This window comes from Mustela erminea, chromosome 5 (genome assembly GCF_009829155.1).
Source record: "Mustela erminea isolate mMusErm1 chromosome 5, mMusErm1.Pri, whole genome shotgun sequence".
In the NCBI taxonomy this organism is placed as follows: Eukaryota; Metazoa; Chordata; class Mammalia; order Carnivora; family Mustelidae; genus Mustela; species Mustela erminea.
The window spans coordinates 43331335-43351436 of NC_045618.1; the positions used below are offsets into that span (position 1 = coordinate 43331335).

General features: G+C 46.0%; 1 protein-coding gene across 1 annotated transcript; it reads right to left on the reverse strand.

Moving 5' to 3' along the window:
- Window positions 1-2789: 2789 nt before the first annotated feature.
- On the reverse strand, window positions 2790-15541 carry LOC116590074. The gene is made up of 2 exons (XM_032341741.1): window positions 15421-15541; window positions 2790-3593 (listed from the first exon to the last, which is right to left on the reverse strand). Exons 1-2 carry the CDS (start codon window positions 15539-15541, stop codon window positions 3043-3045), a joined length of 672 nt encoding a protein of 223 aa, XP_032197632.1. The 3' UTR covers window positions 2790-3042.
- Window positions 15542-20102: the final 4561 nt, after the last annotated feature.

Sequence of the window (20102 nt, forward strand, 5' to 3'; positions counted from 1 at the left end):
CCAGGTATGCATACTGAGTACAGGGAATATACCCATTAATAAAACAGGGGAAATATAAGTTTCAGAGAGAGGTGAGGCACTGTAATGAGTGTCACACAAACATACCTTTCACAGAAACTTCATTACATTGTCCCCACCCCAGACTGCCAGGTGACTAAGGTGCCCCCATCCTGCCTCCATGGGCTGCACGCTCCAGCCAATGCCCCATCAATGAGACAGCCATCCTCTCACCGGCTTCCAGGGACAATGTCCCAAGCATCGCAGCCAGCCCAACCCAGAGACAGAGTGGGACGCTGCTTGTAACAAATTCATAATCATACCACCCTCACCTCCCACCCCCACCACAGCAGACTCCATTCTGCCATGTTGCTTTGCCCTTGGGGAGAGACCATATCTTCCTCTGAGGGGTCCTCCAACACTTGGTAACCTATTAAGATGGCAATGAGGAACGTTCCTTCTGAAGTTGTCAAGATTTCAAATAAGCCACTGGAATATTGCCTGTAAATTCTCTTCCATTTTATAAAAATACAAAGATGTGTATGTGGGACTAATTCCTAATTAATTAATGAAGTTTGCTTCTTTCAGAAACACCTCATGGAGGTTGGGGCTGGTAAGGAGAAAGATAGTGAAGGGACTCCCCAGTGTCAGGAGATTAGGGAATTCTGAGTTAAAACTTCAGCTAAAATGAAAGTGTGTTATCTGAGAAAAGCAAATGCATTAAGCTATCATCATTTATTAACACATGCGTGTAAATGAGCCGGTGAGATTAGCTGCTCAGAAGTCAAAATTTGAGTGGCACTGGGAAGAGGGAAGGGGAACAGCAGCACACTGGGAAGAGTCAGGACCGTCCTACACAAAGAACTGGAAAGAGGCATGGACCCAGGGTTCAGAGAATCTGGCATCAAATGTCCATACAAATAATCACAGACCACAGAGCAGTTTGACATTTTCCTCTTCATTTGCCATTTTCTTCTTCATCACATTCACAGGCCAAAATGGTGAAAGTTCTTTTTTTTTTTTTTAAGATTTTTTTACTTATCAGAAAGAGAGAGAGCACAAGCCGGGGGTGGGGGGCAGCAGACAGAAGGAGAAACAGGTTCCCCACTGAGCAAGGAACCCAATGCGGGGACTCAATCCCAGGACTCTGGGATCATGACTCGAGCCAAAGGCAGAGGGTCAACTGACTGAACCACCCAGGCATCCCAGGGTGGTAGTAGTTCTCACTGTCCTCTAAAAGGCAGCACAACATGGCAGAGCAAGTTGCCCTGGTTCAAAGCCCAGCTCCACCATTCACCTAGCTGTGTGATTTGGGGAACTTACTTAACCTCTCGGTGTCTCCTTATCCTGAAAATGAAGGTAACAATAGTGTCAACGTCATAGTGCTGCTGTGAGGTTTAGATGAGCTTAATCACAGGACTCTCTTGGAACATACTTGACAAAAATGTTACCTGTTATTTTATAAATGAGGATACAAGGCAAAATGAGGTGAGATATTTGGCCAAGGTCACCAGCAACAAAACAGAAAAATCTAGATTAGGAGGCTTCAACTTCCCTGAGGAAATGAATCATCTGGGAAACTTAGTTACAGAACACCCATTCCCAGGCCCCATCCCAATTTTTGACCAGATGGGGTAGGTAAACTGTGTCCGAGGAGAGTTAAGAATCCATTTGGAATGGTGCTGTCCAGGTGATTCTGATGTAGGGGATCGGCAGGGACAGTTTGGGGAGCACTGGCTTGGACTTGGAGACTCCGCCCCACATATTGGCATTGTGCAGGAAACCATGGGGGCCCAGGCAGACCCCTTCCTCCCAACACCTTGCCCAGCACTGCTGTGCTCTTGCTCCTGACTTACCATACATTTTTCTTTCTCTAGTTTCCAAGGGGAAGAGTGCTGCACAACCAATGTCAGAGCAAGGGAGTTTTCTTCAAGTCCAAGAGCTTTAAAACCAAGCTCCACTTCAGAGTGGATTTTACCACTGGGGTCTGTAATGGAAATGCTGACATAATCTTAATTATGAGAGAATTTCTCTCGGATGGAAATGCGCTGACCCAGAAGACTCCATTCGCAAGTCCTCCTGACCTGTAAGAGGAGATGCCTGGTGGAATATTTTGGGTAATATATTATGCATCTACTTATCCTATGATCCCCATCTGTGGGCTTAGCAAGGCGGTATTTTGAAGAAAGGGAGAAAAAAAAATATGAACACCAGGCTTGAGAACACTCGCCTGGATCAGAGACCAGGGTGAGCTTTCTACTCTGCAGTGTTTTGCATTTCATATGAAGTGAAATCTATTTCAGGTGCTGCTGAAAATGCAGGAAAAGTACCAGTGACTGGAGTCCTAGGAATTAAACTGGCCTCAGTTCAGAGACGCAGAGTGGTCTCACACCATCGTTCCTGCATATTCATAATTTGCCAATGTGAAGAGGTCTTTGTTACCAAAAAAAAAAAAAAAAGAAAGAAAGAAAGAAAGGAAGGAAGAAAAGGAAAAAAAGAAAGAAAAAGCAAAAAGAGAGAAAAAGGAAAAGAATGAAAGAAAGGAAAAGGAAAAGCAAAGTTCCTTGGGAAGTGTCCTCTCATATGAATTGAGGGGATCCCCTCACACCAGCCCCAGGAGGCATGTGCATGTGCATGTGGGTGGAGTCTGTCCTCTAGCATTTGACCTTGTGCTTCTGCTGCCAGTTGTTGCAGGGGCCCAGGCTGGGCTCTCAGTTCAATCTATTATTACTTACAAAGCCAAGCCGCTTTCCCTAGAGAGCGGGGCAGTATCGAGGTCTTCAGCTCCTGGCTAGGATAAACAGGGCAGATCCCTAAACAGGAATGGGCAGCCACGGTAACTCTATTTCTCAACAGAAACCCATGAGATGGTGCTTTTCTGAGAGGAACTGGAGAGTGTTCAGAGTGGGCCCCAGTTAGCCGTCAGCCTCTGTCTGCACTCATCTAAGTGGTATCGAGTCACCACAATATGTTTTTTGATACATATATTTCTGTGAATGTTGACAAACCTATGTACTCCCGTTGTCACAGGAGTATACACACTAATCAGGATAGAGGATGTTCCCATCCATCCCCCAGAGTGTTCTTCCTGCCCCTTTGGGACCAATGTCCCCAAGGGGCACCACTGTTCTCATATCCATCACCATAGCTGAGCTTCGAGAACCCTGGAACAACGATACCAGTGCACTCGGAAAGCACGCGCCCATTTTTGCTTGGCTTTTCTCGTTCAGTGCAGTGTTTCTGAACCTCAAGATGCCTTGTGTGTCCATGACTTACTTCGAACCACCTTTTCAGTGTTGGGAACTCATTCCGCAGTCTCACTACGCATACAGGGGCCCGTGTTCCTGAGCAAAGAGAGCCTTGGCTCTGCAGGAACTCCCTCCTCTGCAGCAGCTCTTCTAGGCCGTGGAGCTTGGGGGGCCTGAGGGAGCCTGGGGGTTCACACAGTTTCTTCATCCTTCCTTCCAGCAGCACCCCGGTTCTGGGGTCTCCCAGCAGCCCCTTCTCATCCCCAGCAAGTTCACCATCTTGACGAGTGTGCCACGGGCGAGGTGGGCAGAAGAGTCTGGATGCCTGACGGTGAAAAGTTTTCTTAGCTGTGGTAAGAAGGAAGCAGTGGGGCTGAGGGAGGGCATGTTTCCAAGGCCTCCAGAGTCTCTGTGCTAATTTATCCTTCCTCTCAAATTGCCTCCAAACTTCAGTAATAAGCATGCTCATAGTTCACTGATGAAATACATTCTTCCAAGGCAATTTTAAAATAATCGTGGTGTATGCTAAATCTTAAAAAAAAGGGGGGGGGGTAGAAAGAAAGAAAAAGAAAACCCTGCAGCCAAGTCATCCTAGACAGAGCAGCAACGACAGAATTTCATAATTAGGAAATGCGGTGTCATTTCTGAATGTTATTGCACCTTTGAAAAACGGTATCAAACTGAGGACTGCATATTTGATACCCGATTGATTTCAGATTTCAAGTCAACTGCTGTAAAATAATGAGCTGCCTCTGTCGTGAACGGCTGACTCCAGCTCAGAGAGTCTGGGAGGGAAGGCATGGAGAGGTACGGGGCCCTGAGGCTTCTGAAATGAAGCTGAGGGGCCCCTAGGCTGGAGGGGGGTGGGCAGGACCCCCACTGCCTCTTGCATTAATGCTTTTGCCCAAAGGGATGTTTTTGAACTCAGGCTATATTTCAAGGGCCCTGCAATTCTGCTCACCAATACGATGCTAGAAATCTGGAGGATCAAAGCCCTGGACTGGAGCTGGCTTGCAGATCCCCCCATCACTCTGCAGCTAGCAGGGGCCCTGGGGGGCGTGGGCACAGTGTGCACGGTGTGATTTCAGCCACCCCCAGCCCTTCACCATCACCACCAGTTTCTCTCACCCACTACCTCGTGCTCCACAGCCCCTTAGAATTTCATTCATAAAATCAGAGCATCTAGCACCTGGAAAGGGACGGCCTGCCATTATCGTCAACATCGCCCTCAAAGCCAAAATGCCTCCAAAGCCTTTCCGCGGGGCTCTTAGGCCCTGCTGCTGGGGTTTGCACTGCTTTGTGACGTCACCAATTCACAGAGTTACAGCTGTTAGAAAAGGCTTCTTACCCTTCCCCACAGATTCGCTTCCTGTTAATGCTCTTTTCCCCCCATCACTATTCATTTTATTTTTTGTTATTTAAATTCAATTAGCTAACCTATAGTCCATCATTAGTTTCTGACGGAATGTTCATTGATTCATAAGTTGCATATAACACGCAGTGCTCATCACATAACGTGCCCTCCTTAATGCCCATCACCCGGCCACTCCATCCTCCCACCCCCTCCCCTTCTGCAGTCCTGTTTTTTTTCCCCAGAATCAAGAGTCTCTTGTGGTCTGTCTCCCTCTCCTATTTCTTCCCATTCAGTTTTCCCTGCCTTCCCCTACAATCCTCAGTACTATTCCTCATATTCCACATATGTCCATAGTAGCACAATAGCCAGACTGAGGCAGGACCTTCCTGCTAACTGTCACCCACATCACAACTCTTCAGACCTCTTGGGATGGTTCGAAAGCCCGTAGTGCAGGTGCTGGTCCCAGGCCCACACAGCTTCCTGCTTTAACTGTGGCTCTCTGACTCTGAGGGCTCCCTCTGAAGTCTTGGGTAGATCCCCAGGTACAGCCCTCTGTCAGCGCCTGGAAGCCATCATCCCTCTGGTGGGATCCCTGAGATGTGTGCTCTACACCAGTGCCCTGAGTTTCTCTGAAGCTTACAGCCCAGTTCCCCGCAGTGGGAGCCGGCTGGATAACACATCCTTTCCTAGTTGCCTTTCCTTTCATGCTTCACTTCCCCACACCCCTTCCAGGGTTTTCTGTACTTCCCGAATAAAACACATGCCCTACTCCTTGTCTCAGGATCTGTTTCCGGGAAAGCCAACTAAGGCAATGCCCTACTTAAGTTCTCTTCCCTGAGCCAAATATTCTTGGTGCCCTTCTCCTATTCCTTATGCAGCACTGTTTCCAGACCTGTCACCACCTTGACCTGTTCTCACTGGTCATCTCCCTTGCAAAGATCTCTCCCGCAAGGTGGTGCTCAGGACAGGGCACGGTGCTCCCAGCACATCTACCCAACACACTACATGTCCCAGGTTTCTCTTGATCTGGGTGCCACACATCTCTTCTTAGCCTTAAAACTGCATTTGCTTTTTACTGCATTTGCTTTTTTTATGCTATTATATCTTACAATCTCCTTGTTAATGCAAAACCCCTAGTCTTTGGCAGAGAGAGACACCGTGAGAGGAAACACAAGCAGGGAGAGTGGGAGAAGCAGGCTTCCTGCTGAGCACGGAGCCCGATGTGGGGCTCGATCCCAGAACCCTGGGATCTTGACCTGAGCCAAATGCAGATGCCCAACAACCCAGGCATCCCCTTGTAAAAGCTCTAGTCTTCTGACTTCAACTGCTAATGCACCAGACTTACTTTACTCTGGACTTGGTAAATATGCTCTCTGTGTCTTCATCCAAACATTTAATGTAATTGTGAGATAGGACGGACACAGAGACATGCCCCCCCCCACATATTATATTACTAGAGGCCTTAGGTTGGCCACAATTCATTAATCCCATCCTGTGGGAACTGTTGACCAGCCCATGACACATACATCTCATTGATAGCTTCAGATGCCCATTTTCTGTGGATTAGATCCACAGCTATCACAAGAGATTTTGCAAAGGCTCTACTGAAAGCTGGACCTGTTGTCTAAAAGCCTAGAATAGATCCCAGAATCTTTCATCCTGCCCCCTTGTCCTGTCCCCTACCTGTGCCACATGGTGCCATCTCACTCAAGCTGAGCCAACATGAAAAACTTTTCTCATCTTTTGGGTTCCAGGTTCTGACATGTTTCTATAGAGGCTTCCAGTAGGACAGTCACTGCTAACGTAGGAGCTGCCCCAAATGCTGGAGAGCAAGGCTCAGCAAACTTTTTCAGCAAAGGTATAGACAGGAAATAATTTCAGGCACTGCGGGTCACACCATCTCTATCACAAATATTTGACTCTGCTGTTTGCATACAAAAGCAGTCATAGAGGATAGACAAAGGGCATGGTTTTGTCCCAAAAAATCTTTATCTCTCAAAATTGAAATTTTTTTGAACTTTAGCTATCAAAACTGAAACACGAATTTCATCTCATGTTCACATGTTGAAAAAAATGTAATCCCTTTTTTTGTTGTTGTTATTTTCCCTAACATTAAAAAAGTCCGTTCTTAGCTCATAGAATATACAAAAAGAACTGGACAGCCAGGTTCAGCCCCTGACCATAGTTTGCTGTCCCGCTGTAGAGAAGGAGAAAAAGCCCGAGCTCCACTAAATTCAGAGCCCCTTGTGGGCTCTGGGGCAAGCTCCTTAGCCTCTGACTCTTCTCAGCTTCCTGAAGGGATACTACAGGGACTGAGGGGAAGCAAGCCTGTGCTCAGGAGTGCATGAGGTGTATCTCCAACCTGATACCCCAGGCTGGCTCTCACTCTGCAAACCCTTCATCTCTAAATGTTCAGACCAGAGGCTTATAATTTATTTTTGAGATTTGCTGGCAATTTATATCCAGTATGCTCGTTGTAAGAAAAGCTGAACACTAACGGCAACCCTCTGATTCCCACTGGCTCTCTGTGAGTGCTCTAAAATCCTGACAGGAGTCCAGCATCTCTAGGAAGTTTCAGCACCCTGAGCTGAATGGGTTTCTGCTTCCAGCCTTGTCCATTTAAAGGTGCTTGGGTCTCTTCTTGTCTCCAATCTCTTATACACTCAAGTTTTATCTGCTCTAGGTTGGCAATATTTCTCCTTATTAAAGAGAGAAGACAAGTCTGTGCTCTGCTATATTCTATGCCCCATTGGCCTGCTGCACACTAATTGTCACTGTCCCACCATGGTCTTTAGGTGGCTCTTCAGTCATTTCCCCCCTTAGCCTTCCTGGGATTCATCCCACAGCACAACAGTGTTCTCAAATTTGCCTTTGGGCATATGCTCCCTGGGATGGTTACTTATATTTCAACTTGGCTAAGCTACTTGATATCACCAGGAAAGTGGGTTTTTTAAAGATGAAATTAACATATAGGTGAGTAGACTTTGAGTAAAGCAGATTTGCTTCCATAATGTATATGGGCCTCATCTAATCAGTTGAAGGCCTTAGGGGCAAAGACTACGTTTCCCCAAAGTAGAAGGAGTTCTCAAGACTGCAGCCTAAGAACCCAGGCTGAGTTTCCAACCTGCAGCTCTGCAGAATTTGGACTCAATGACAAAAATCAACTCTTACCCAAACCTTTATTCTGCTAGCTTGCTTTATGGATTTCAGGACTTTCATGTGAGTCAATTCCTTTAAAAAAAAAAAAAAAAGTGTGTTTGTGTGTATCCATCCCATTGGTTCCGTTTCTTTGGAGAAAGCTGACTAACACACTCCTGCCATCTTTAGTGTGGCTGGAGTGGTTTCTTTCTTTCTTCTTTTTTTTTTTTTTTCTTAAAGATTTTATTTGTTTATTTGACAGACAGAGATCACAAGTAGACAGAGAGGCAGGCAGAGAGAGAGAGAGGAAAGCAGGCTTCCTGCTGAGCAGAGAGCCCGATGCGGGACTCGATCTCAGCACCCTGGGATCATGACCTGAGCCGAAGGCAGCGGCTTAACCCACTGAGCCACCCAGGCGCCCTGGAGTGGTTTCTTTATGAGCCTTTTCCACCTTTTTCCTTTGGGTCACTTCTAATCACATAGACAGAATGGCATTGGGAACCTCCTGTTCCTGTAACCAATGTTATCCTTTAAGGCTTTTGTGGGGTAAGAATCAGCCCTCCACACTCTGACTCTTTTGGGGTCATGTGGGGATGATGTTACCCATTCCACTCTTAGCTTCTCTTTTCTCATAGACAGATTCCAGATTCCACGACAGGGGCCACAGTTTTCCAGGGACTTGTCTTCTCCTACCCCAGAGAGAGTCCTTCGGATCCCAATTAACCATTTTCCTCTTTGCTTTCTCTGCCTTTGGAGATGAAATTGTCAGCAAGGCAAGACAAGACGTTATCTGTTTTTAGCTGCCTGAGACTCAGGCTGATGGCCAGATGGTTGAAGTCTTCTTTCACTCCTGGATCCTGCCTTCATGCCAGCTTTGTGTTAGGTCTGTAAAAAGTACTATACATACACTCCTAAAATAGGGCTCCTGTTGCCCTCTCCACCAGCACCCTCCCTCCCTGTTGGGATTTGCACTCCAGAGAAAACTTGCTATACTCCCATTCCCTTTCTACGATTTCCAATTCTACTACTATCAAACATATTATATGATATTCCTTCCCATTAGTATGTTCCATTGCTGAATTCCAGAATCAGAGAATCTCAGGGTGAGAAGGGGGCTTACAGGTCACTAGAACCTAGGACTACATTTTCTTTCTAAAAACTCCATCAAAGGTTTAAACACCTTCTAGCGACTAGAAACTCACTTTTGCCACCATGGGTGGGCCTCTCCATCTCTCCCTCCTTCCCCCCCTCCCCCCTTCCTTTCTTTCTTTCCTTCCAGCCTTATCTCACCAGGGTGTGACAGTGATAGCGCACCTAGGGAAGCTCACAGGAGGGCAGGCAGGGTGCTCGCAACTAGAATAATTAAGCCAGGTTTTCCAAAATGAGTGTTTTCAAAGCCAAAAAATGAATAACGAAGGGAAGAAAAGGATGGAGGGGTTTTTGTATGCTTCCCCCATAACGAAATTTTGCCAGGTTTCCACCTGGCAACATCTATGAATTATACGTTCCATCTTTGTGAAATTTTTTTCCACTTTGTCACTCAAACTCTATTTACCGATATCTCTATGGTCCTAGAGATTTTTCCTGGCCCTTTTCACCATTTAAATGTAAGAATATGGGAGAAGAATTTAGCAAGGATGGTACTGATAAGGAGAAAACCGTACTCCGAGATGGCCACCCAAGCCAGCAACTGAATTCCAGTCCCTGTCTCAAAGCCCTTCCGGGTTCTTCTTCCCTACCCCGTTTCCTGCGCGCTGGAAGTCCCAAGTATTTGGAGCTAGAAGGGTATAAATTACCCTCCCTGCTTGTGCTGGGAGCTCAGACCTTTGGAGACCACTCTCCTCTCAGCCTGCTGGTGTTAAATAGACCTCAGGCCCTCCAAAGTCTCTGAGTGCCCCTTGGCGCTTCTGTCAGGACCCAGTCCAGGTTCCGTAACAGTACCATCACATAAAATCTAAGGAAGGGAGAGAAAACTGCCATGAATGAACAGATTTTACCAAATCAATATTAAAACATTATTTGAAAAACAAAAACTATAGTAAAATTGATAAGACATAGTGTTCAAAGTGTTTATCCGTCTCACACAAAAAGATCTGTAATATGTTTATAAGAAAAACCCAAGCACTTTATAGAAAACTGAGGTAGAGGATACAAACAGAAGAGGAAATTTAAATGGCCAATGAACAAATGAGAAGATGCTTAGATTCAGATCAAAAAGGTGATCAACAAAATTGATCAGGACAATATCACTTCGCACTCATAGGTCTGGCAAATGGTTTTTTGAAAATGATAATATCCAGTAATGGCATGGTTGTCAAGAAGTGGAGTTGGAAATATAAACTGGAAATTTTGGATTTTTTTCAAATGTTAATTTTGCAATACTTATGAAGATCAGAGTGTAGATGAATTCTGGTCCAGACACCCCCCACTTAGAAGACTGCATTCAACAGAAAGGTTTGTACACATATGTAAAAATGTTTAATTGTGGCATTGTAACTGTGATGATTGTATTAATGATACTTGAAATAAGTAAATTATATAAATAAATAAGTAATGGAGAGGTACAAAAATTATGCCATTTTCATATACTGGATACTATGGAGAATTAAAAAGAACAAAGATCAATATCCAATTATATGGAAAGAAGGTTATCTATATATACTAAAAACAAAACAAAAACAGTTGCAAACTAAACATACCATTGACCCCACTTGTAAACATGCCTGCACAGACAGGGACAAAGATAAACCTGCATTACCTGGAGACCGTCAAGAAGGACCTGCCCCAAGCTGTGTTCACACTGGATGGCTCAGGTGAAGGCAGGAGAACTCTCCTAACTTTATGCAATCACACCTACCATCTCAGAATCGGGATCATAGGACATTTTTAATCTTTTATATTTTCCCACACTTTTCAAACAAATGTTAGAAAATGTCTTCACCACAGTATCTGGCATAACACAAGCGTTCAAAGAGAGTAGCTATTATTTTGATAATTACTATGTGCCATGCCTACTATGGTGTCATTCTTCTGTACCATTCGTGTAGCCACTCTTTTCGAGACATCCCTCACTTCTCAGAAGCAGAGGTAAGTATCCCACCTCTCTCTGAAGACTCTCAGCCTCTGACTCAAGATGTTTGCCCCCTTTTCCCTCCCCCATTACCCATATAGTTGGTATCATTTCTTTTCCAACACCAGAGGAAATAGGAAGTAATGGGTGGGTATGGTCTGCATGCCAGGTCAAAGACATCCTCTAGGAAGATAGCTGCCCCCCAGATAGGCTATGCCAACACTATCCAAGGTAGCTTTGAAGCCTTAGGACAGCCAACCACTCACCAGTTTGGAGTCTTGCTTTAGGTGTCACTGGGCACTACAGTGATCAATACATTCCAGCTTTCAAGACTTTCTCCATTTTAGCACTAAAAGTTCCACATTCTGGGCATCCCTTCTGTCTTGTGCAAACTGGGGTAGTTGATCATCCTTCTGGACACCTATCCTGTCTGGCTGTGTGTTAAACATTCAGAGATGAGCAAGATACCCTCTCAAACTACCAGGAAGCCTGGGACAGTTTGGGAAAAACCAACTCTATCCTGATGGGATTCATCTAGTGGAGGTATAGGCAACAGGCCCTGGGAAAGAAGCCACCAGAAGACATTCTGCCTTCAGAGACCTGGACCCAAAGTTCTCCACACTATGGGAGGATTCTCATGCTGGTGGCACAATTCCAAGGGTTCAGATTCTCTTTCCCTGGTCTGCCCTGTGCCATGGTCTTGCCTCTTCCAAGTCCCCCTTCCATGGCACCTCCGAACTCTCAGAGAATGGTTCCTCCAGTTAAGCCAGCCACTGCTAGGGGGTGAAGAAAAACAAAGGTCAGGCCCTGAGAGCTGCTGGAATAGTCCCACGTTTCTGGGCCTCTCCCTGAACTAGATACTTTTGAGGGCTACCCTAATGATACTGCCTTAGTAAATTGGCTCTTGAGCTCTGGAATTTCAGCTGGCCCAGCCACTCCATACCCTTTCTTCCCTAGGAGCACAGTTAATTCATTTGCTCTACTTCCCAGGACATAGGATCAAGTTTCTTTAAGTAAGCACAGTCACAGTTGTCATCCAACCCTTAGAGAAACTCTTCCCCTGTTTTTGCTGCCCCTCTCTCTGGCTTTCCTCATTTTCAGGGTTTCTCTGCTCTGCGTTCTCATCGCAGTCACATGGAGAGTGTTTTAAATACACCAATGCTGCTCCAATTCTCCAACTATACCAATTCACCAGACCAATTACATTTGAATCTCAGGAGAGAGACCCAGTCATTGGTATGGTTTAAAAGACTGCCACCAAATGACGCTAATATTCAGCCAGGGCTGAGCTTTCTAAAGGGTAAACCATCCCACATGCAGTACATTTAATGGCATGGGGTAATGGTTAGGCAGCTTAGCCCCTCTAACCTATTAACTAGATTTTTTTGAATCAATTAAATAGAGTTATTTTATCAGTTAATTTAGCCATACCATCTGGAGGTAGAAAATATCACACATTTACAACATATATAGAGAGAAACATACTTAAACCTACAGACAGACACAGAGATGTTACAGATTCTATCCTGAAGTTCTAGTGATGAATCAGGTAAAATAATACAAAGAACACTGGTTATAAAGAAGTTAGATCCAAATTGTGTTCTTCTGGTAGATGGAATAAGTTAAAGTGGCCTGTTCCGTGGCCATGGCCTTTTACTAGTATTTGTGGAGAAGACAGTTAAGATTTTGCATTCACCAAAGTTCCAAATCACATTTTCCCCTTTCTGATAAGAATTTCCTCTCTGAAATTCACATTCCCCAGAAGGGAATTCCCGGAGAAGACCAGCTAGAACACTTACACCTCAAAGGCAAGGGGAAAGAAGGCAAGTTGCTTCAGGAAGGAATTTTGTTTCTGAAGACCAGAATTCTTATAATACTTACAAGCCTTTTGAGATAAATTGGGAAATTTCTGCCACTGGTAAAAAGGATAGGTGGACTCTGAATTGTTTCTAGAGCTGCATTTCTGGTTCTGCCAAGATTTGTAAGACAAGGACTGTTGCTTTTTAATTCCTCAAAGAATTGGGTTTCAGCTTAAATTATATCAAGGAGTTGATCTGCTTATCAAACCACATTATTTCTATGTTCTGGATCTAGAGCTGTGTGTCTTTGGAATGTCTTAGTAAATCCTTTCATAAAGGCTTCAGAGAGGTCCTCCCTTGCCCCCTGGATACATTTAGCTTAGGGGAGAAAAACATTTCTACCAGGCTCTGAATATCAGCTTCAAATTTGGCTGACTTCTGACCATAAAGATACTTTAAAAAAATCCTTTCTTGGGCTAAACCCCAAGACAAAGAGTAAATGTGCCTGGAAATATCAAACAACCTGTCCTGGTTATTTGAGGCAAGTCCAAAGAGGGTATAGATATTATCCTCCCAAGGTCCAGAGCCACTCCCAAAGATATCCAGAAGAAAGCAAGACTTTCACAATTCCCCTGAGATCTGGTAATAGTTTGGTAGGAACCCAGCCACAAATGGAGTTCAAGTCACATTTCTGTCCACACATAGATTGCCACAATTGGGTGCAAACCACATTTCTGTCTGGTCATATATTGGGGCCCCCGACCTGACTTCCAAACTGACCAAAGCCAAAGCTATCAGTACACAAAATGAGACAAACAAGAAAGTAATGGCTGTCCCTATAGCCAGTGGGTCTGGATTTGAAAAGGAAGGGATCACATGAAATTTTATTTTCCTCTGTTGACTGGGCACTACAGGTAGAAATTTTGGTAAGAACCCTCACCCTTCACTGGCAAAGGATCCCATCTGTAGGCTCTATTATCTGCCAGAACTTGGTAAGATGCTCTACTAATTTTAATTTTAGTTTTCTGCGCTATTTAAGTAAAGAACATAGAAGTTTACCAGAAAACCCCTCAGAGTCCAATCCATCCTAGAGAGGTCCATATGGGAGTGCTCCTTCAAAGATAAATATGGGGGGCATCTGTAAGGTCATTAACTTGGTAGACTTTTTTTTATGGCTGTGTAGTCTCTTCAGAATGGAAAGAAAATTTAGACAGAGGATAACTGGAATAGGTATGCAGGTAAAAGAGGATAGAGAGGAGCAGCTCAAGTTGTGTCTGCCTTGTAGTCTTTTGTTTCAGATACCTCCTGTGTCTTTAATTTTTCATTAGTTTTTGCAATGAATCTTTCAAAAAAAAAGCTATTTTTGAATCTTGAAGCCTTTTGGAAGCTTATTAATACCAATTAATATAGGTATCCCATTCTGTCTGTCTAATTCAGGAACCCTTGCTTGTAAGTGCGTGTCTTAAATGAATGATTTTGTCTAATTGGAACATTCCCCATAATGGTCATTCTATTTTAGGTTGTTTTAAGATTTTGTCTTTTTGTAGACACTTTTAGCTTCCAGGACCACAGTTCTTAGACATAAAATAATTAGGTATGACAGAAAATAGGATACTCAACTCTTTAGATTCAAGGATGACATTTCTTTCACCAAGCCTTGGGTGCCTTGGAGCCAAATAATACCTAAGAGGGTCATACCACAGGACTGGGGATTATATGTTGTTTTACAATTTACCCTGTACCAGGTATTTTCATGAGGTTAGTGGTTGACCTAGTGTCATTCTAACCCAGCCCATGACCAACTTTTATAGGCAGAAGAGAGTAGGACCAGGAAGTTTTACCAACAAAAAGTAGATTGGTTGTGGGAAGGTCACTTTCCTTTGGGGAGCTTTAGGGGACAATCAGGAAGAATACCTCACTGGTGCAGACCAAGTGATTCTAGACTGACTGGTTTCAGATTCCATTCCTCCATTTTGGGCCTATTGTCTCTTTTTTAACATTCTTTAGTTTGAATAAAATCTGATCATTTCCAGGCAGGTGGTCTTGAAGGAGGAGGGAGAATGAGGAGCCCACCTGTCTTAGGAAGGCAGCATCCAAACCAGGGGAAAGGGGAGGGAAGAACTAAAGCCCAGCTTCGCTGATGTCATAGATTTGGCTCAAAGATGTCATTCATACTGATTTGCTTGCTACTTTTTTGGGTCACCTTCCCTCCCTGGATCTTTCATTCTTGAAGGTTACCATATCACTGTCCCCTCTTTAACCTAAGGCAGGGGAAATGATAAGAATTAATGTCCTTTTTAAGGAGAATTATCAGCAGGGCTAGGTTGGTGGGGGCTTCTCATTCCTGGTTTGTTGAGGTCATTCCTGTGGACAAGGAGAAGATGCCAGAATTTGCCCAGCCAGACCTGGAGGCACCAGGCCAGTTCTGAGCTCAGTTTAATTTTACCCACCACGAATCTTTTTCAATGTCGTCCAGCACATTGCAGGCCTTTGATGAATATAAAATAATAACAATAACAAATCATTGTCTTCAACCTGCAAAACCTTCTTTCAGCACCAAAGTCACAGCTGGGCTAGATATTTTTGGAAGGAAGTCCTACTTATCTCCTTGCCCTCCAAGAGCCCTACCCAGGGTTAGAGAGACCCCAGACTGCAGTGAGTAGGAACCATAAGCTAGGCCACACTGAACGGGGTTTATGCCCTGCCAAAAGGAGTCAGAGGTCTGGGGAGGAGTCAGGAGAAAAAGCAGTGACCCCAGGGGCTACTTCCCATGACCAGAGCCTCTTACTCCAGTACTCAGCCTGTGAAACTCACCACCATCAGCCAGAAGGCCTCGTTCTGCCCCGCTGCCATCTTGCTCTGGTTTCTCCTGCCATCCAGGAGAACCTTGTTCTATTAGCAAAGTCAGCCACGGGGGGGGGGGGGGGGGGGGCATGGGTACAGGTATTTGCTGGCTTTTATTTTCTTCTTAATGGTTAACCTGGGGCGGGGGGGGGGGGGGGGGGGAGTCTTGTTTGGCTACAAAGGGCAGCATGTTTTATCTTAGATTCCACTCCTCTGTGTGTAGATTTTCAAATCAAGAAGAACCATCACCCATTACCAATGAAAGTACCCCACCACTACCCTGTGTTTCTGTTTCTTCCTCTGTGCTGTGGAGGATAAAGGGTGGAAGAAATAATCCAAGAAGAGAGATTAAAAAAATAAAAGTTTCAGAAGTGGCAGTGAGAGAAACTAACGTTCAGAGGATGAAAAATGGAAGAACGTGTCACAAAAAGCAGAGAGAGAGAAAAAAGCCCAGTGCCCTAAGGCATCCATGGTATGTAATGAATTTGCTTCTCTCCTTTGCATCCAGACTGGTCCTGGTTACGAACAATTCTTGGCAGCGTTGAGAAAATTGTCGCTCACATAACTTTCTGTGTTCTGTGTTTCCCATGAGGAACACAGATGGAGAAGGACTGCATGAACAAATCAAAAGAAGCGAATGGGGGCTCATCCACAGAAGACAAGCCCAGGGTTTCCCATGAAGTAGCAGCACCCTTGCATGCCACAGGACAGAACCAAAGAGAACAATTATGTAATTATCACCACTTTAATACATACAATAATTCATGTAGTTTCAGGTTTCTGTTTCTCCACTAGACCAGAAGCTCTATAAATCCCCCCAGCACCCAGGCCAGTACTGGGAATGTAGGAAGTGCTCAGTAGACACTTAATGATGGGGACACATGATGGTCTGGCCACAGTGGATCTGAGGAAGAGCCAGGATGGTTGGTGTTGCTCAGTGAAGGGACACAGATAAACCCATTTTACAGATGCAAGAATGAGGCCCAGACCTAAAGCCAGTCTGTAGCCCACAACCAGCGTACAAGCAGCTTGTCAATGGGGACATAATTAGCCATGCTGCAAAACCCAAACCCTACCAGACCTGGGGGCAGGAACCTGTCCATGTCCCATGATGGTGGGACCTGCAGGGAGACAAGCAGTACAAGTGCCAAGGGCCTGGGGGTATGGGGAAGAGTCTAGGGAGAGGGGACCCTGGAGTGTCCTCACCACAAGTTCAAATGGGGATGAATGAGGGGGAACCACAGCCGCAAAACTCACACCCAGGCAAAGCCTCCTGAACAGACAGTGAGGAAGGGAGAAGTTCGGTGAGGTCAGAGCCTCAGGACTTCAAAACTGACCTGTCCGGGCTCTGCAAAGGGGATGCGTTAGCCCTGTGGTAAGGACAAATGGGCTGTGCTCCTCACCTGAGAGGTAGAGCTGGAGGCAGGGGACGCCTCAGGAAGGCCAGTCTCAGAGGAGAAGCCTCTCTTCAAGGACCACAGCTGCCTGCACGCCAGACTTGCTGACCCTGGTCCAGCCCAATGAGGGAGGCAACACTTCTTCTTCCCTATTTCACAGGTTTGAACATAGGCCCCACAGGGTGAAATAGTCTGCTCAAGGTTACCTGGGAAACAAAGAATCTCAGATCCCTAGTGTCGCCCCTCCCACCATATCTCATTGCCCCTTTGGGGCCTAGTGTGGGGTCCTGATGCTCACTCTTGCCCTCTCCCCATCTTTCTCCCAGCAAACACTTGCAGAACCCTCTACACCCCGGGCCTGGCACCAAGCCACCACAAGACCACTCATCGGCCCATTAGTCACCATAGTCCTGCATTGAGGGCAGCCTGGGGTCCCTAGTGGATCTTCGCTCACAGCCTTTTGGAGCCTACATGATGGAGTTGGTCCACTCTCTGTTGAGAGATTGGGGTCACTCATTCTCCACCCAAAGAACTCAAGGCTTAGGGAATGAAGCACATGACTCCTCTCCACACCCCTTCACCATGAGGCTGGAAGAATGGGTGAGTCATGGCCCCAGGTGTATAATATGCAGACACTACCTTGTCAGGGGCGTCTTCTCTTGCTGACACCGGCATGGACCTGACCATTGAGTCCTAAAAGGTGACATGGGGGTCCACGACCTGGGGATCCCTCAGAAACCAGACCTTAGACTGACTCTAAAGGCAATCCCCTGATGCCCTAGACTCCTCTTGTCCAAAGAAGGGTCCTTCTTTGTTTCTGAGGAGCTTACTCTCCTAAGGGATTGCAGTTGCTGAAAAGACCAGAAGTGATACCTCAGGAAGATGGTGGCTCCCAGGCAGGCAACCCGCTCAGAGTCAGGGACCACAGCAGCTGTCCTTCATCATTACCCCACACCCAGCTGGCCAGAGTGATGGTCTCATCTCTGAGTTCATCATATCACCACCTATCTCCTCCCTAGTGGCCACAGTGACACGCCTCCCCAGCTGTCCCACCTTCCTGAACAGAAGCAGTTGTGTCCCCTTCACCTTTAGTCTCAGTGTTAGCTGGTCCATAAGCACAGGATAGATCTCTGTCTTTAAAAGAGGATCGTGAGAACCTTAAGTTCACAAAGAAAAAGGAAGAATAGTAATGGCTCTGTATTTATTGGGATCTTTCCACGTGCATGGTGCAAAGCCCTTTGTATTCATTCATTTGCTCCTGAGAGCAGTGTAGTGATGTGGGCGTTACTATTAGCCACATAGTTGGATGAGGAGACTGGGCGTACGACACAGAGACATGAGAAGCCTGGACTAGGATGCCCACCCAGGCAGCTGCCCCAAGCCCCCATCCTCAGCCACAGCGCCCTGGCACCGCTTTTTCCCTAATAAAGGATGGATTCCCTGGGGTCTGCCTTTTTCCAAAAATAATCGTGACTCTGATTCATTTTAATTGGCCTGGCACACAGTAGGTGTTCTATGACTAGCTATAAAAGGTGAATAATCAGTGGCATAAATGTTGCTGTGGAAGTGCATCCGGGAGGAGGAAAGAAGCGGTTACCTAAATAAAGCTTCTGTCTTGAAACCTAAGCAGAAATGCCCCCCTGTGCTGTGGCGTGTGTGTGCTACACATGTGTGTGTCTGATCCACAAATACAGGCAAGCACGTGTGCACACGCAGCCACAGCCTCAGATGTGAGAAAATGAGTATTAATTGCTTGCGTGGAAAAATGTTACAGGCTTCTCCATCCCGCAAGATGTGTGTGGAAACTGTTCCCACGTTGAAATTCAACATCGCTTCTGCTAATCTTGCTAAGAAGACTAGAGCTAATGACACTAAACCTCTGCTGTCTTTATTCGGTGGCATCTGGAGCCTGGCAGAGCTGCAGGAGGCAAAAGCCCAGAGTTCCCGTGCGGGAAGCAGAGGGGTCTGTCAAGCTCTTGCCTGTCCCCTGTACTGCGGGAGCTTAGGAAGGCCCCCAGAGACCCAAAAGCGGCTGACACCTGCAACACGACAGAGGAGGCACGCACTAAAGGCTCCTTCAAGTCTAGATGCTTCTATGCTCCCAGCATGCGTGTATGCGTGAGTGTGCCCGCACGTGTGCCTGGCGCCTATAAACCCAGAGTCCAAATTAGTCCCTCATTTCAATACTTCCTTACCTTCTCCCAAAATATAGCCACTTGTGTCAGATACATAGGTCTACATTTGAGGTTCAGAAATGGACTGTTAGCCTGTTGGACTGTGCTTCAACACCACCCCCCTGCCCCATCTTAGATGTCACTTAAACCATCCCTTTAAGAAAGAATGAGCAAAGACTGGGGACAAAAGATCTCTGAAAGCAGAGCCCTAGGAAGGAAAGGTCAGAGAAGGGGAAGGCCATAGTTTGGGGATGCCCAAAGTGGGCTGGGCAGGATCGAGCCCACTCAGCCTCTGCCAGGTGACAGGGCCACAGAGTGCCTTCCTTTGGCCCCTCCACACTCAAAGCCTCTCCTAGGACCTCAGAAGCCAGCATCTCCTCTCCTCACTACTTCCCACCACTGACATTCTGGAAACAAAGCTCTTCCCACTCCCTTTTTAAGAGGTTATAAACAGGGGCGCCTGGGTGGCTCAGTGGTTTAAAGCCTCTGCCTTCGGCTCAGGTCATGATCCCAGGATCTTGGCCTCGAGGCCCGCATTGTGCTCTCTGCTCAGCGGGGAGTCGGCTTCCCCACTCTCTCTCTGCCTGCCTCTCTGCCTACCTGTGATTTGTCTGTCAAATAAATAAATAAAATCTTAAAAAAAAAATAGGTTATAAACATGAAGTCCGTGTCTCTCTGAACACGCGCCTAGTTGCTCCATTTTGCTCATTTTGACTGGAGCTTTGCTTCCTGTCCTGAGACGGAAAGGCGAGAACGAAGCTTAAGATCACTCCGCCACCCTGTGGCCACCGGGAGAACTGCATTCTTCACGCGGGACAGCGGCTGAGCTCCGAACAATGAGGTTTTAAGCAGAATAGAATTTTTTAATCTATTACCGAGATGAGCGCCTCTTAAAAGACTCCACGATAGTTATTAATTAGCCTGGAAATAGCCTGTTTTCATACAATTATCTACAAATGTTCTTGTGGTAAAAGGGACCGATTCATCCATTTCTAAGGGCTTTGTTCTACCGAATGGAATGGTTAGAAGCCACCTCCAGGGCTCATCCGGTTCGTTCTCCTGCCTGAAGGAAGGATGCCCT